This window comes from Pteronotus mesoamericanus, unplaced genomic scaffold (genome assembly GCF_021234165.1).
Source record: "Pteronotus mesoamericanus isolate MK-2021 breed Mesoamerican mustached bat unplaced genomic scaffold, CSHL_Meso_final contig_74, whole genome shotgun sequence".
NCBI lineage: Eukaryota > Metazoa > Chordata > Mammalia > Chiroptera > Mormoopidae > Pteronotus > Pteronotus mesoamericanus.
Window position 1 is genome coordinate 15,243,937 of NW_026555247.1, and position 17,184 is coordinate 15,261,120.

At 34.9% G+C, this 17,184-nt stretch overlaps 1 protein-coding gene across 3 annotated transcripts in view; it reads right to left on the bottom strand.

Moving 5' to 3' along the window:
• The window catches only part of NOL4 (nucleolar protein 4), a 293,679-nt gene that overhangs the window by 24,117 nt on the left and 252,378 nt on the right, over positions 1 to 17,184 (bottom strand). For all 3 annotated transcript variants that reach the window (XM_054583511.1, XM_054583510.1, XM_054583512.1), the window contains one exon: positions 9,230 to 9,410. In XM_054583511.1, the coding sequence (XP_054439486.1) occupies positions 9,230 to 9,410 (181 nt within the window). The remainder of the gene's footprint in view (positions 1 to 9,229; positions 9,411 to 17,184) is intronic.

Genomic DNA, 17,184 nt, shown 5'->3' on the forward strand with positions numbered 1-17,184 from the left:
GACAAGAAGTGAAGACAGCACGTGAACAGAAGCACTTCTTGGAAAATTTCAAATGAGAAGTGATATTTCAGAATGTTGATGCCCAAGGACAGCACTATCCACATACAAAGCCAATAATACCATCATGAACTAGCTCTAGAGTCCTGGTGAATCTTATGGCCAAGCTTCCTTAAATTCATAATTATAGGCCAGGATCCAAAGAATCTCTATGGCAAACGGTCCTGAATATTAGTGAGGAACATAGAAGATAATGGATATAAAGATTCTAACAAACAAGAAATTGTCATACAAATGTCAGTTATTACGGTCATTATTACTACAATTTGGTCTTGTTAGATTTTGATCTGTATATCAGCCCCATTTATATCAGAGTTGAAAAACAAATTGAAAAGTCTGCCCAATGGAGTTTGTGGTGAGGAAACATCAGTAGTTAACTTATGCATTATGCATATAATTTAGACTCAAGAGATCCAATGGGGAACTGCAGCGAACCACAATTGCCCTCTTTAGACAGCTCAGTGTGAACTTCCTCATACAAAAAGGCATTCCAAAGTCCTATGTAATTGGATGTGATAATAATGGGAGGATTGGCTGCTTGCTTGCTTCTCATTTCAGTTGGATAATTTGAATAAACTCTTTATGCAAATTGTAACTGCTGTCATTTTGATAACACTCCAACGTGAACATTTGGATTGTTGGGTGCAAACCCTTGCCAGTTCTAAACAAATGGAGGTTGGCTAATGAAGGATTTGAAGAGCACCCTTTCCATTCTATGAAGTCTCTGACATGGACAATCTTTTCCTATTGCTACTGGATTCAATATTAAACAGGAATTTATTAAATATGTTGGGAACTCCCTCTTTTGTCCACAGAATCTTTAAATTCAGTTTAATCTTCTGATTCTTTTACTTTATCAAAGAAAACCCTTCACCTGCCATCTAATATACATAAATAACTCTTTGTACTTTTTGACTCTTGGTACCAGGTGTTCTATCTTTAAAATTTTATTCATTTGTTAAGCCACTAATATTGAGTACTTATATCTTTATTCAGGGGACGTAATAGTGAACAAGACAGAGTTTCTGCTTTCAAGGAGTACATAAGGGAAAACATTTGAAAACGTGTCACAGTTCAATGAGCTAAGTCCTAGAATAATGGTACATGCAGGAGAGTGATTAATCTTCCAAAGGGTGTGAGGGTAGCCAGGTAAAGTTTCACAGAAGAATTGCTATTTAATCAGAGTCCTAAAACATTTGGATATTTAGACAAGAAGAGGATGAATATTTTTTATCTCTAATCTGATAAAATTAAATTTCTTGAGCCATTGAGTCTGCCTTCCTCAACTTTGTTTCTTGTTGTAGACAGAGTGTTTGCATTCCCCTTTGGAAAGCTAGTCTCCAGCGTGATGATGTTTGGAGACAGGGCCTTGGGGCAGTGATTAGGTCCTGAGGGTGGAGCCCTTATGAATGGGATTAACATCTTTATAAGAGGCCGCAGAGAGCATCCTCACTTCTTCTGCCAGGTGGGCACACAGTGAAAAGATGGCCATCTACAAACCAGGAAGCAGGCTCTATCCAGATACCAAATATACAGGCACCTTGATCATGGACTTCCCAGCCACTAGAACTGTTGAGTAATGTTTTGTTGTTTAAGCCACCCAGTCTTTGATATTTTTGTTATGGCCAACCAAACAGACTAACAAACTACCCATTACAGTGAATTAAACATGAGAACTGAAAAATGCTTGTTAAATTAAATCCAAATGCTGTTCGGTTTCCTTTCTAATTCTTCTGTTTTCATATTTTTTCTTGAACATAGTACAACCTGCAGGGTTTATGTTCCTATTACATTGGTTTAAAAGGTTCTATGAACATTGTACCTTTATAAATTTTTGTTCTACTGTTTATGCTTCTCAGTTTCTCTGTTCATGGTTTGAAGTCTGATTGTCTTCATCTACTTTATAAATTGTCAGATGAGTGACTAATTCAACCGGGTCTCTTGAAAGCTGTTGCTCCCTTCTTCACTTTTCAGAAGATCTCTACAAATTTTAAAATCAAGAATTCTCAAACTTACGTTAACTGGAGCTGTCAGCCATCAGATATGAGGTTGGCATCTCATATAATGCTAATCTTCTATGTCCTTTTTTGCTCTCAAGATTTATGCATATGTATGTAGCTTCTTTCTCCACAGCTCCAAATCTGTTACAGGGCATGACTATTCTGACGTCTTAAAAATGGAAAAGTAAATTAAAGATAACGTTTTTAAGAATCAGGATGTTTGGGGTTCCCAGAATTTATGAAGAAAGTTCCCAACTAAAGGAAATCACAGGCTTGATCAACCTAGCTCCCTTTCTGTTAAAACAAGTGAAAAATAAACAAAATCAAAAGAGTACAGCCAATACCAATGCTATATAGGTAGTTTGAGTTTTTGAGAAGAAAGGGTATTTAGAGCTCCTTCGCAGCGTGGATTTGAGCATTTCCCTTGCTACCATTACTCCTGCCAGAGTCCTTTCCCAAATGTGAACTAAAGGAATTCCTTTTGGTATAAGTCAAAAGCTGTTGTTTGCCAAGACTAGAGTTCTGCTTTTTTTTTTTTTTTTTTTTAAATCAGTGACACAGCCCAAAGCCTTTGCTCAAAGAAAGCCATATCAGTTTTGATTTGCTGCAAAACTTGTCACTCTACTGCTCCTGTTTCTTCTCAGCAGGTGGACAGACAGTCTCAGTTGTTCGAAGTTCTTTGCTGTATCCTTAAGAGGCCTTTATCTCATCATACAAAAGCCAAAAGCGGTATCAACTAAACACTCCAAAAGTCAATCTGTTTGACCCTTGAGCAAATCACCTGACTTTCCTGGCCTTTTTAAAAATTTTTTTATTTATAGTCTTTAAAAAATAAGGAGGTTGCCATTACTTTATTTTTCAAGTCCATTTAGACTCTGTGATAGTGAGGGTTTTTTTGGGAGGAAAGACTTACAGAATGGACATCACCATAATGCTATAGTATTTACATTCAAACTGAAAACTTACAAAACCTTATTTCTAAGCACTTATATGGCTGAGTACCTGGAATCTACACTGGATATCTTTTGTGACTTTTGAGCACTACTGAATGATATGATAGAGGAATGACTACCCATGTATTGTGATTACGTGTGTGTGTTCACAGGCATACACTGCAGTACATGTTTCAGATGATAACTTGAGGATGCTATGAGAGCTATGATGATACTTGATCTAGACTTGGAGTTCAGAATTTAAGAGATAAGCAATAAATTAGGGGTGTAGGGGCAAACAAAACCAGGTCAAATACAACTTCAGGTATGGGGGCATTGAGGCATGAAAGGCTGGATAACGTCATTTTCCTGAGATCAATGATAGCCCATGGAAGGGTTTTATAATGAAGTGATGTGATCACACTTTCATTTTCTTACAGATTCCTTTGGTTTCTCTGTAAATAATGGGTTGAAGAGCAAGAAAAAGTTTTGGAGCCCTGCTTATTAATAATTCATAGTATGATTTTTCATTTATAGTCCCTTTCAATTTTTACTTAGGAGATAACTTTGCCACAAAGTTATCTCCTCTCTTCTCAAAAGACTCTCTCAAAATATTCTCACTGTGTCTTTAATCTTTTTTTCTATATATATATTATCTTTTTTCTTTTTTTTTTACACCATAAGGAGCTCTCTACCTTTTTCATGGAAACACAATGCTTCCTCCAAGTTGCTAAATAAATAAAGCAAAGTGGGGCATTAAAGATGTGCGGGCCCATTGGACACTGTGCTCAGAAGAGCACTGTGCTTTGTTTAATGCTCTGTTATCACTGTCTTGAAATACTTAACTTTTACATAAGAGGGTCCACATTTGCATTTGGCAATGGGCTCCCAAAATAACTTAGCTACTTATGGAGCAACAATAAGTTATTTTGGTTGTACTTGAGTACAGCTGAGCAATACTCAGTGTGTTCTGTACTCTTCTACCTGTCCCTACCATCCAAAGCTTTGCCCACTTGTCTTCATTTTCAGCATCACCACGATAATCTAAGTTATCATTGTTTTTTCCTGATATTACAGAAATAAGTAATATTACGCAAAATAGACTTTAAAGGATTACTAGTGATAAAGAGGGACATTTTACAATGACAAAACAGTGGATCCATTAAGACAACATACCAAATAAACTATATATGTACCTAACAACAGTCTCAAAATAGATGAAACAGAACTGTCAGACCTGAAGGCAAAAGTAAGCAATTCAACAGTAGTACTTGAAGAGTTCAATACCTTTCTTTCAATAATGACTATAAAAACTAGGCAGATGATCAGCAAGAATATAGGAGTCTTAACACTATAAACCAACTAGGCTGAGTACACATTTATAAAATGCCCCACCACCAGCACCAGAATATACATTATTCTGAGGTATGTATTACATACTCTCCAGGATAGAGCATGATGTAGGTCATAAAACATGCTTCAATAAACTTGGAAGGATTGAAATTACATGAAGTATGTTGTCTGGCCACAATGGAATAAAACTAGAAATCATTAACAGAAAGAAATTTGGGAAATTCACAAGTATGTAGCAATTAAACTACATAGTTATAAATTACCAATGGGTCTAAAAAGAAATGATAAAGAAAATTAGAAATTATTTTGAGGTGAATGAAAATGAAAATACAACATACAAAAACTTATATGATACAGATAAAAAGGAAGTTTATAGTTGTAAATGCCTATGTATAAAGAGAAAAGAAGCCTTCAAACTAACATCTTAACTTTTCATCTTAAGACACTGGAAAATAAGAGCAAACTAAATGTAAGCAAAATGAAGGAAATAATATACATGGGAATAGGAATCAATGAAATAGGGAATAGAAAACAATAGAGAAAATCAATGAAACCAAAGCTTGTTCTTTGAAAAGGTCAGGACATTTGACAAACCTTTAGCTAGTGTATCACCAAGAAGGGAGAACACTCAAATGACTAGAATTAGAAATGAAAGAGGGTGCATCACTATTGACCTTCCACAAATAAAAAGGATTACAAAGGAATATTTTGAACAGTTGTGCCAATAAATTAGGTAGTTTATTGAAAGGGACCTATCCTGGAAATACACAAACTACCTAAACTAACTCAAAAGGAAACAGACAATACAAGTAGACCTTAGAACAAGTGGTTGAGTTAGTAATCAAAAACCTCCCAGACCTCCAAAAACCATTTATTGAAGAGACTGTGGTATATTTACACAATGGAATACTACACAGCAGGAAGAAAGAAGGAGCTCCTACCTTTTGAGACAGCATGGATGGAGCTGGAGACTATTAAGCTAAGTGAAAAAAGCCAGTCAGTGAAAGGCAAAATACCATATGATCTCACTTATAAGAGGAATCTAATGAACGAAATAAACTAATGAGCAAAACAGAACCAGAGGCATGGAAACATGGAACAGACTGACAGTAACCAGAGGGGTGGGGGGAGGGAGATATTGGTGGAAAGAAGGGGAAGGGACTAGTCAAGGAACATGTATGAATGACCCATGGACATGGACACCAGTAGGGGGGATTGACTATGGAGCAGGATATGGACTGGGTGGAGGAGGGTAAAGGAGGAAAAATTGAAACAACTCTAATAGAATAATAATAAAAAAAAAGATTTAAGAAACACCTCCCAGAAAAACCCAGGCACAGACAGCATCACTCCTGAATTCTACCAAACATTTAAAGTATGAATACCAATACTTCACAAACTCTTCCAAAAATTTTTTTTAAATGTAGAATAACATTTTAAGAAAAACAGTACATCTACTATAGCATCACAAAAGAAAATATTTAGCAATAAAATTAATAAAAGAAGAGTAAAGCTTCTACTGTAAATACTATGAGACATAGTTGAGAGAAATATAAAAAGAATGAAATAAATGTAAAGACATACCATGTTCAGTCTGTTATTTCCTCAAAATTTTAAACTCAGTTACCACATGTATGAACCAACAATTCCATTTTTAAGTACATACACAGAACATTCATTACATATATTATATATAATACAGGTTTAAAAGAGGTTTATAGCAGCATTATTCATAGTAACCTAAAAGTGAATAATATCCCAGTGCCCATCAACTGATGAGTGGCTAAACAAAATATAGCATATCTGTAAAGAGAACATTATTTGGCAATAAAAAAGAATGAAGTATTGATACATACTGTAACATAGATGAACCTTGAAAATATGCTAAGTGAAAGAAGACAGACATAAAAGATAATTTATTGTGTGATCCATTTATTTATATGAAATGTTCAGAGTAGGCAAGTTTCTGGAGACAGTATATTAGTGCTTACCAGGCACAATCACTTGACCATACTTTAGTACTTGCATCCATTATACACATTATTAGCTCAGTAGCTTACAATGTGGATTTTGATGTCAGAATGCCTGTGTTCAAATCCTGGATCCTCCTTTTGTTAAGGAGGGGCTTTGGGTGAGTCACCCAACCTCTCTGAGTCTCACAAAACAAATTTTAATCGTGTTAGGAAAAAAAGGAAGTGATGCCTGGGCTTATTTTCTAAAGTGAAGGGAAGTTTAATTTTATAAAAATTTCCTCCAAATTCCAAGACATATCTCATAAGACTGTGTAAGGATTAAATGGGAGATTATGCTGAGGTATTCAATAAGTAGTAGTTACTGTTATGTTTATGTTAAATAAATTAATAGATGAATGATTTTTTAAAGCTAGATAACAAAAAAAAATAGTGTCAAAATCTTTTGACTATACTCTCCCCCCACCACTTTATTTATTTATTTATTTATTTTGATTTGGAGGTTAAGTAAGCTATCTATCAGGTCTCCCTTCATATGTAAAATATTTTTTAAAATATTAGAGTTTCCAGCTTTATAGGCTGAAAGAATGCTTAGGCTTTGTTTATGTTTTCCTTTTCTGATCTTAGATTTGCTCTTGCCTGCTGATGTGCCGTTCAAATAAAAATAACACTGGAAAACAGCTGAGAAAGCTCACTAGCTTTTGAAAAACTGAATATGCACTTGAAACTAAATTTCTTCCCAAAATAAGCTCCTTCGTTTTTTCTCTTCCACTTGAGGCACCACTTTTTTTGAGTTGAAAGGCAACAGATATACACTACAGAGCTCCGGGCTCCTGTCCTTAGGGGACCGTTAATTCTAGGGCAGACCTAAGAACCCAGCTTTCCAGCAGAATCACCCCTGAACACTAATAATGCAGTTCCCTCCCAAATATATCAAAATCCCACCAAGCCTAATTCAACTTTTCGAATTCAGATTGGTCTTTGTTTTCAGGCACTTTCAGTGGAAACTGATAGGAAATACCAGTTCTTACTGATAGTATAAATACAAGACTGTGCAGTTTTTTGCTAAACTCACTGAGTTTACATATGTATCTACTTTGCCCCTCTGCTGAAAATCCCAGCTTTCACTGATAACCAACATAATTATAAATTTGCTTTAAACCACAATACACAGACAAGTCGCAAAATAATATGATTACTGAAAATAACTAAGGAGTTATCATATGCTTGCATACAGTGGAGTATGATCTTTGAAATCACTTGGAAAAGTTCCTTCCTTTATATGGTGCTCTGCCAACCACTCATTAAACTATCTAATGATAGAGTTCATTTGCATCATTTTTCTTTCAATATTAGGGATTTTTAAAATCAGTTTCTTTCCTAATTATATAAATATGTAAATTGTTCCAAAGTCAAATTTACAAAACAAAATATTAAAAACCAAGTATAAGCAGGTAATTCTGGCTTATATTCCTTTCCCCATACTGTTCTCCCCCATCCTTGCCTCTATGTAAACTTTTAAAAAAATTATATAAATCCTTCTTTGGTGAATATTAGCATAAGTTTTTTTTATCACCTGCAGTATATAAAGATATTTTTCATTACTTTTTATAGCTACATGTTACTCTCTTGTTTGGATACACTGTAATTGAATCAACTAGCCACCTATTGATGGACAGTTTTATTGGTTATCCCTTTTCTGAATTTATAAAAAACACTGAAATGAATAGCCATGTGTATGTCTTTTTGTGTTTTTGCCAGTGTGTCTTTGAGATAGATTCTTAGTAAAAGATTCCTAAAGAGATTGCGGGGTCAAATGGTAAATGCATGTGTAATTTTGCTAGATATTATCAAATTCCTCTCCAACTTTTTACATTTCTACAAGCAATAGATGAGTACTGATATCTCCCACAGCCTTGTCAAAAGCATATTGTTGAAACATTTTGATTTTTGCTAACCTGATAGTTAGAGGATGCATTTCTCTTATTAGGCATGAATGGACTTGAGTAACTTTACGTGCATTTAAGGGACATTTACACTGCTTTTTCTGGGAACTGAGCATTCATATTTCTAGCCTTATTTTTTTTTAATGTATAATTTTGAGTCTTTTCCTTAGAAGACCCTCAAGCCTTGACCTATTAATCCTTTGTAGTAGCTAATAAATTTTAGTTTATCATTTTTTTTACTTTGCTTATTATGTACTTTGTCATAAAAAAAAGGTATGTGTTTGTAATGAAACTCATTTTCCCTGGATTTTAAGTATCGTTTAGGACCCAGTTATAAGGAATTCACCTATGCATTTATGCCTAATATACATGTAGTTTTGTATGATACTTTTGGAATTCATTCTACATATAAACTTAAGAAATTCCTAAAAGTTTACCAAGCGTGAGCCGGCATGAGCTGGCCCCAGCACCCTGTCCCCACTGCAGGCAAGCATGTCATTGTCATCGGCGAGCTGTTGGCTGGGGAGCCACGGGTTGTTTCCGTGTGTGGTTTCAGTTTGGATGTTCTTAAGTACAAGGACTGTGTATGTGTGTTTCATCAAATCAGTAAAGTTCCTGGGCCTCCAGTTTTCCAAATTAAAAACTAAACAATGAAGAGTAGTACATTACAGCTTTGGGGGGAAGAATGTATAACTATTTGGTAAAAAAAAATTATTTCTCTAGTTGAGAATTTTTTAAATATAAAACAGCAATCATTCAGTTGCATAACAGTGCACTTACTTTCAGAAACAGCAACACAATACGGAGATGTCCTTGCAGGGAGATGGATGTTCTATATTAAACAGTCTTGTTTTTAGCAGATTGGCACTGACTATTGCTTATAACAGTATTATTCATCCTCTGTCAGGTTTAGAGAATTGACTATTGGCAAATGGACAAAAAAAACCCCACAATATATAATACAGACTCACCACTACTGGAAGCATCATTCAGATTCAGCAGTCCTCCTCCTAGCCCTCTGTAACTATGGTAACTGTAGGTCCCATTTCCGTTGATGTACAACACCTCCTGTGAGCCTGAAACTGCTGAGGTTGAGTAAGTGGCCTGGGCCGCCTCTGGTTTGCACTGTTTGTCAGCTGGAGCAGACTTGTCCTACAATGACAACATTCCATTATTTACCAGAACCCTGTATTTTTTTTTTTTACCTTGAACAGGACTATCATATTGTTATCTACACATCTGCATTGAATAAGGAAAAAATACACTAGTCAACATTAAGTCAGCACATATGCACATTTCCAACAACTTTGTTTAAAAAAAAAAAAAGGAAAGCAAAGCAACAATGTGAGACACACTGGAGATGGAGCAATTTACAATTTCCAAATAAATTTAAAGTTATATGAAGAGAGTTGTTCACAATAGCCAAGAGGTGGAAGCAAACTAAATTTCTGTTGACAGATGAATAAAAATATGTTATAAATACAATGGATTATTATCCAAACTTAAGGAAAGAGGGAATCTTTGTCATATCCTACAACATGGATGAATCTTGAGGACATAATACCAAGTGAAATAAGCCAATAACAGAAAAACAAAAATTGCATGGTTCTACTTATGAGGTATCTAAGGTAGTCAAACAAAACCAGAAATAGAAAGGTGGTTGTAAAAGGCTGGGGTTGGGGAAGGTGGGGAGTTGCTCACTGGGTGTAGAGTTTCAGTCCTGCAGGATAGGGGAGTCTGTTGGACCACAACACGCACATGGTTGACAATATTTGACTGTACACTTACAAATTGTTGGGAGGATGAATGTTATGTTAAAATTTTTTAAAAAAAGAACTAGCTAGGCCTAAAATATTACATAAAGAGAAATTATAATTTGCAACAAAACATTTGCAAAAGTTGGCTTTCTTGAAATCTTTTTTTTGCAGTCAGCTCTTGCTCTTACACTTACTCCCTCTCCCCTAATTTCCCTTTCTCCCAATTTCGCTCTCCCCCTTTCTTCCTTGCATTCCTGCCTGCCTCTTTCCCTCCATTTTTATGATTACAGCAAAATGTATTGCATGCCAACTCCACCAAAGGCCCATTACGCACATCACAATAACTTGACAAAGACTTGAATGACCCAGGCCCTGAGGTTTGTTTTTCCTTTCCTAAATTCCAGTTACTACTGTCTACAAACTGTGCTTCAAAACTTCCAACCATGTCAAGTGTAAGGACACTGAAATAGAAATGTGCACAAAATTGTATATATTTTCAATAGGAAAACAAATTGAATGATTTTTCTTCAGCTGTGTTTTTATAAAATCTAAAATATATACAACATATGACATCTGTCCAGAAAAAGTCCAACTATTGCTAACATAATGAGCTATTTGTGCAACATTGGTGTAATCTGGCAAACGAGGAGAGTGGACTGGAATGTGCACGTGTGAACAATGATGACTTTGTTGCACTAGTCAGTGGGGGTGTTAGATGCCATTGAGTCGTTGAGCATGTGCACTGTGTGGCCACCGCATTCAAAATGACCGAGCGAGTAGAGCAACAAATCTGCATCAATTTTTGCATTAAGCTTGGACATTCCTCCCTGAAAACTGTTGGGAAACTATTCAGGGGGCTGCAGCTGTGGGTAGCTGGTGATTGGCAGCTTCATCACAACAGGCCCATGCATGCATCATGTCTTATGCAGGGTATTTTTAGCAAAACATCAAATCACCCAGGTGACTCAGCCCACCTATGGCCTGGTATGACACCCTGGGACTTCTGGATTTTTCCAAAACTAAAATCACCTTTGCAAGGGAAGAGATTTCAGACTGTTTAGCAGATTCAGGAAAATATTACAGGGCAAGTGATGGCAATTGGGAGAACTGTGTGAGGTTCCCAGGTGCCTACTTTGAAGGGGAATGAGGTGTCATTGTCCTACTAGAATGTTTCTTGTATCTTCTTCAATAAATGTCTCTAGTTTTCATAGTACATGGCTGGATACTTTATGGACAGGCTTCATACATCACTTGCTGAATGCATTCTTCATCTTTTCTTTTTTCCTTTTTTTTAAAAAAAAATAATAATTATACACAGATGTCTAGTGAATTCTTAGTATTTTTGTCTTAAATTTAGAGTGTATGTTTAGGAAAACTAGTAACTTTTCAGATACTTTTTTTTGTGTGGTATCAAGTAATAGAAAAAGAGGAAAAATGAAATAAATTTGCTTTAAGGACCCAGCAGTATTGTCAATATTAAGAAATATTCTCATCTTTTGTGCAGTGAAAGCATTGCCATGACTATCGGGTTTATGCAGTTGGATTTTGCTTTTGTTCTTCTGATCTTTTCAGCTCTAACTGATCTATTCAACTCTGATAATTACACTCAGCTGTAGACCTTAGGCACATGATCTATGCGCTTTTCACCTTGTCATTTCCAGGTAAGATTATGAAATAAACAGCACAATTACTCATTGTAAATTGAACTGAAAATAAAAATGAATTTTTTCAGCGCTGCTTTATAAAATAAAACATGAACTGACCTAAATTGGTGTATGAACTGAAATGTCTGCTTATAATTCCCTTTTGTTATTTAAACCTTAGAAAATCACTGGGAGGGCAAACAACTTTAGAATAACACTTTTCGTGGGAAATACTGCACTATGGAAGGGACCCAGATGGAAGCAAATTATGTTGGTATCACTGGCTCTACTATTGGACTGGGAAGTAAGCAAATTCAAGATTTTTTTAAATTCTGAAAGTTACCTTTTGCTAGTAGAATGTACCCAGAGACAGTGGGTTTTATACTGTGGTTCTCTAGAAAAGAAATACTGGGCAGTGCCCAGTAACTTTTTCTAAAGACATAAAAATACCTGTGTGGTTTTTTTGGTATTGTGATAAAATATTATATTACAAATAGTAAAGGAGTTTAAATAATCTAAACTATTAAATATGATACTTCCAGGAATCTGGCTATAAGTATATGCCATAATAAGGTGTGGGGTAAGTAATCATACTAATTATAGTGCTACTATGAAAAAGAATTAATAATAAAGCAATATTAGTGCTACAGCAACTATTAGAGACTTAGGGTGTTACCAACAGTCTTTTAAATGCATGTACAATGACAGCGTGCGTGGAGAATGATCAATCCTATGATGGCTTCTCCGCATGCAGCATCCAAAGGCACTTTATAAAGGTGCAAGAAGTGGTCTCACATCCAGGGGTAGAAATCTCCCTGTCTGGGGACAGAGATGATCTCATATATATTCACACATATGTTATTATAATACACATCTTACACAATATATTCATATTTAAAATACGTTCACACACACTAAAATACAGATGTGCCATATATATTCATTCAGTTTAAGCTTATTAAACAGGTAAAGCTTCTCAAAAGATTGATAGATGAATATGTGATGTTTACATGGATTGTTTTCACACATACAACTTCTATTTTCTATAAAGGAGGTTTTAAACTACTCTCCATGAAACTGTAAGGCTTCTGGGGGAAAGGCTGCCAAGTATCCCCGAGGTTATGGGACAAGGGACACAGAAGATCTCACATGGCCTCCTGCCTCTCTACCCAGACCAGCAGCTCTGCTCTGTGCTCATAAGATCACCATAAAGCATTGTGATACCACTGGGCTCTGAAGTATTCTTTTTGTCAAGACATGGAATCATTCAAACTCTGAAAGAAAGAATATTCCATACTTCAAAGCAAATCTGAAGTCCTTGGGAAGGAGTTGGCTTCAAGCAATTCCACCCCTCATGTAATGTCCCAGTTTCTCGATAGAAAATAACTTGAGCAACACGAGATTTGTTTCAATTGACTTGGCAAAAAAGGCCACCTAATTTTTTTCATAAAACAAAAGGCACATTTTTCATTTTCACCAATAACTTTATTGATTTGGATATTTTGCGTATGTCAGATATTTCTCACATAGTATAACATCGATTGTCTTCAATTAATGGCTCGAGGTGATCACTATCAACTTCAGCTGGTCTACCTGACTGTGGAGCATCATCCAGTGAGAAATCTCTGGCATGAAACTTTGCAAACCATTTTGACATTTCGATCAGACACTGTACCATCTCCATACACTGCATGAAACGTTTTTTGAGTTCCAGTTACATTTTTACCTTTCTTGAAATAATAAAGCATAATGTGGCCAACAATGTGGCTTATTTTCTTCCATCTTCAATATTAAAATGGCTACACAAAATTCACCAATTTTGATTTTTTTAATGCACATTAATATGACAGCTGTCACAATGCAATAAGCAAAATTGTTTCAAATTAAATTAAACACAACTAACCCCTATTAGAGCCATCGTATGGAAAGAACCAAATGAACTTTTTGACCAACCCAATAGTTTGGGGAAATTGATGGTTCTTCTCAAACATACCAGTCTATTTTTCTGTGATAAGAAAATGACAATAAAATACATTCACAAGACAAGCATTTCTTGAAGAGAAAAAAGGGAGAAGGCATGGTCTCCACAATATTTTCTCACTGATTTTTTTTGTATAATTGAATTAATTTGTATTATCAAACATAAACACACTATATTTAAAATCTACCTCAGTCTTTCATTATTAACTGTTATTCCAAACCACAGTAACTGCACTGAGCAGGCAGATAATAAATTCCATTAATATTCAAAACAGGCTTTGTAGGGAGTCACTTGTATTTAAACAAAGATTTGCATTATTAAGTTCTTGGCCGTCCACTCTATGATGAGAAATACAACATATGAAAATTCCAATAAAATTCAGTCTGTATTGTCTTTTGAGCAGATGTTTAATATAAAGTTAATTCATGCTTTTCTCTTGAATGAACACTAATATTGGTTTCAAAGGAGCATAGATTTTAATGACATAAAAATAAATATACCCTGAAGTTACATTTTATCTCTGTAAGCAACTTTTAATAATCATTAGCTCCCAAAGTCTCAAAGAAACAGCTTGCCCCCGGTTCGCTATGACGATTATTTTCAAAAGATGATAACATTAACATGTTACAATACTGCATGTCTAGGCAATGAAATTTTACTCATCAAATAGAAAAAAATCCTATCCCATCTTTAATAAGACATATTTCAAATTTTCTTTACAAAAATTCCATAAAAATGATTGAATGACCACCAGCAGTTCACTATCTAATACAGAATTATAGGTCCTACAGAGTTGTTTTGAATCAGATTTCTTCGATTAAAAATATGCAACAGATTAAGGAAGTACTTATGGTGACTTATATAATTAGGCTGTGGCCTTATCAATAAATATATCTTTCAAGGCCCATCCATGTTGTTACAAATGAATGGCAAGATTTCACCTTTTTATGGCTTAGTAGCATTCCACTCTGTGTGTGTGTATGTACACACATCTGCTTTAGTAGATAGCCCATCTTCTTTATCCATTCATCTACTCATGGGCACTTAGGTTGTTTTCACTTCTTGGATCATGAGGGTATTATGCTAAGTGAAGTAAGTCAGATAGAAAAATACAAATACCTATGATTTCACTCACTCACATGTAGAATATAAAAAACAAAAAGAAAACAAACAAAAACTGACTTATAAAGGCACTCAATAGATTTGGATTATCAGAGGGAAAGGGGCCAGAGGAAGGGTAAAACTGGTGATGGCGCTCAACTGTATGATGACAAGTGGAGGCTGAACTTTTGGTGGCGAAGATGATGTAGCACATACAGCTGTTGATTTGTAATGTTGCACATATGAAGCTTCTATAATTCTATAAACCAATTTACCTTAACTTTTAAAAATTAAAAATATATCCTTGATGTATTAATTATATATTTCATATTTTTAAATGGCCTTAAAATAGGATAGGTTTTTACTTATAGATGAGGACAAGAATGGTTTGCAAGAGTGAACACTGACTACTCATGACTGGCCCTTTAATGCACTATTTGAGAAGACTGGTCTATAGTCCTTTGGACTCTGTCCACGGTGACTGCACAGAGACTAACTTAAGTGTGCCGAACCTGATCTGCTACTTGGGCCATTCAGGTTGTATTCCTAACTCAGTGCAGATACCGAAGGAATCCTTGATTCAAGTACCTTAGAGAGACATATTTTTAAAAATGAGATTTCCTTGATTCCTCTCAACTTTCTGAAAATAGATTCCTAAAAAAATCGGCATAGAAAATGTTACATTGCTTTACTGTATCTCCCAAGGCCTCTACCCTTTCTTAGACTTTATATCCTCTACCATCTATTAAATATGCTGTATGTTTTCATTAACTTTTCTCTGTCTATAAAGATAATCAAAACAATAAAACTTAGTGCTAGATTCAATAATTTAGATATAGTTCTTCTGTTTGCCTTTTACCTTATATTGCTACAGCATTGGAGTTTGCAAGGCATTGTTACATAAATAACAAATTACATTTTTAGTTATTCATTGAGGTATGAATGGTCCACTTTTTTTTAAGGTAAAGAAACATGTCACAGGCCTCGAATAAGCTTATCCATGCAAAATAGTAAACACACAGATAATTCAGGCATCAATTTGCCTGAACTTTCTATAAAATTGTTACTAGATTTCTTTGTAGCCTATACAACAGAAGCATTTTTATTTAAGTTACTGCCCTGAATTTCTCCTTTGCTGTATTAGTATCAATGGGATGAGGGAGTGCAATATATTTCAAACATAAACTGCTGGAAACCATCTCTACCTTCTAAAAGCTTCTCTTCTTCCATTGATAGTAACTGTTTCTGAACTAAGTACATTGCAAAGCATTTCCAGGAAAATTCATAAAAGATCTCAGAGAACCAGAGATCCCATTTAGACTGCTTTCCTGCTAAGGAAAAATTGCCTGCACTCAAAGTAAATGTGCTTATTACCTGAGATAATGAGAAGTGACTTATGATGCCATACACAGACACACACATGCACATACACTCTCTCTCTCTCAGATAAATAATAACACTCAGGAAGTAATCCCTTTCATGCAGTCAGGAGCGTTCCACACAGTCTCTTCCACTCCTTGGTCATACAAATGATTCAAATGCCAACACAGAAGGTGGATCTGTGCAAAGACGCTCCCAAAGACAAGTAATAAAGGAAGACATGTTTTGACTAAATCCAAGGAACCATGATAAGTATTGAAATAGCAGAGAAGCTAGATAGAGTTGGTTTCTGATGTGAGAATCCAAAATCAAAGCAGTAGAGCTGTTACCCAGAGTTTTATTAATGTCTCTGAAGAACAGGTTATTATGTTGGCAAACTCTCCCTGTAGCAATATTTAAACACAAACATACTCACATGATTTTATAAGCAATAAAGCTTTGTTAAAAGTTGCCTTAAAGAAAAATACAAAATAAATAGGATTCCCCAACCCCAATGTGTATGGATACACGGCTGGCAAGAAGTAACCATATATCCTGCAAAGGTTTCTCCTCTAAAATTCTTCTTGATGGCCATAACATTTTATTATTAAAATATCAAAGTAGAGACTTAACATTTTTAAATTACAATTTTAAATGTTAACACCCTGCCATTTAGTTACTGGCCAAAAAAAAAAATCAAATTAAAAAAAATGTTTTTTTCTGTATAGGTTTCTACCACTCAATTTTGAGCTCCTTTGTGTATAACATGAAAATGAAAATTTAAAAGTAATGTTTGTTTGTGGTTCTAAAATCTGATTACAGTTATAAAACTTTTATAAATTAATATAACATGCATATCATAGTATTTTTCACCTCAGAAAAATCTTTCAGTTTTAATAAAGCAATACCAAATTGATATCTAACATTAAATTTTAATATACATAGTGGGGCAAAAGTAGGTTTACAGTTCATATGGAAATAACATACAATAATTAATAAATAATAATATAAGATAAACTATGTTTCATATACTCACAACTGTAAACCTACTTTTGGCCCACCCCGTATTTTAGGCATATGTTCTT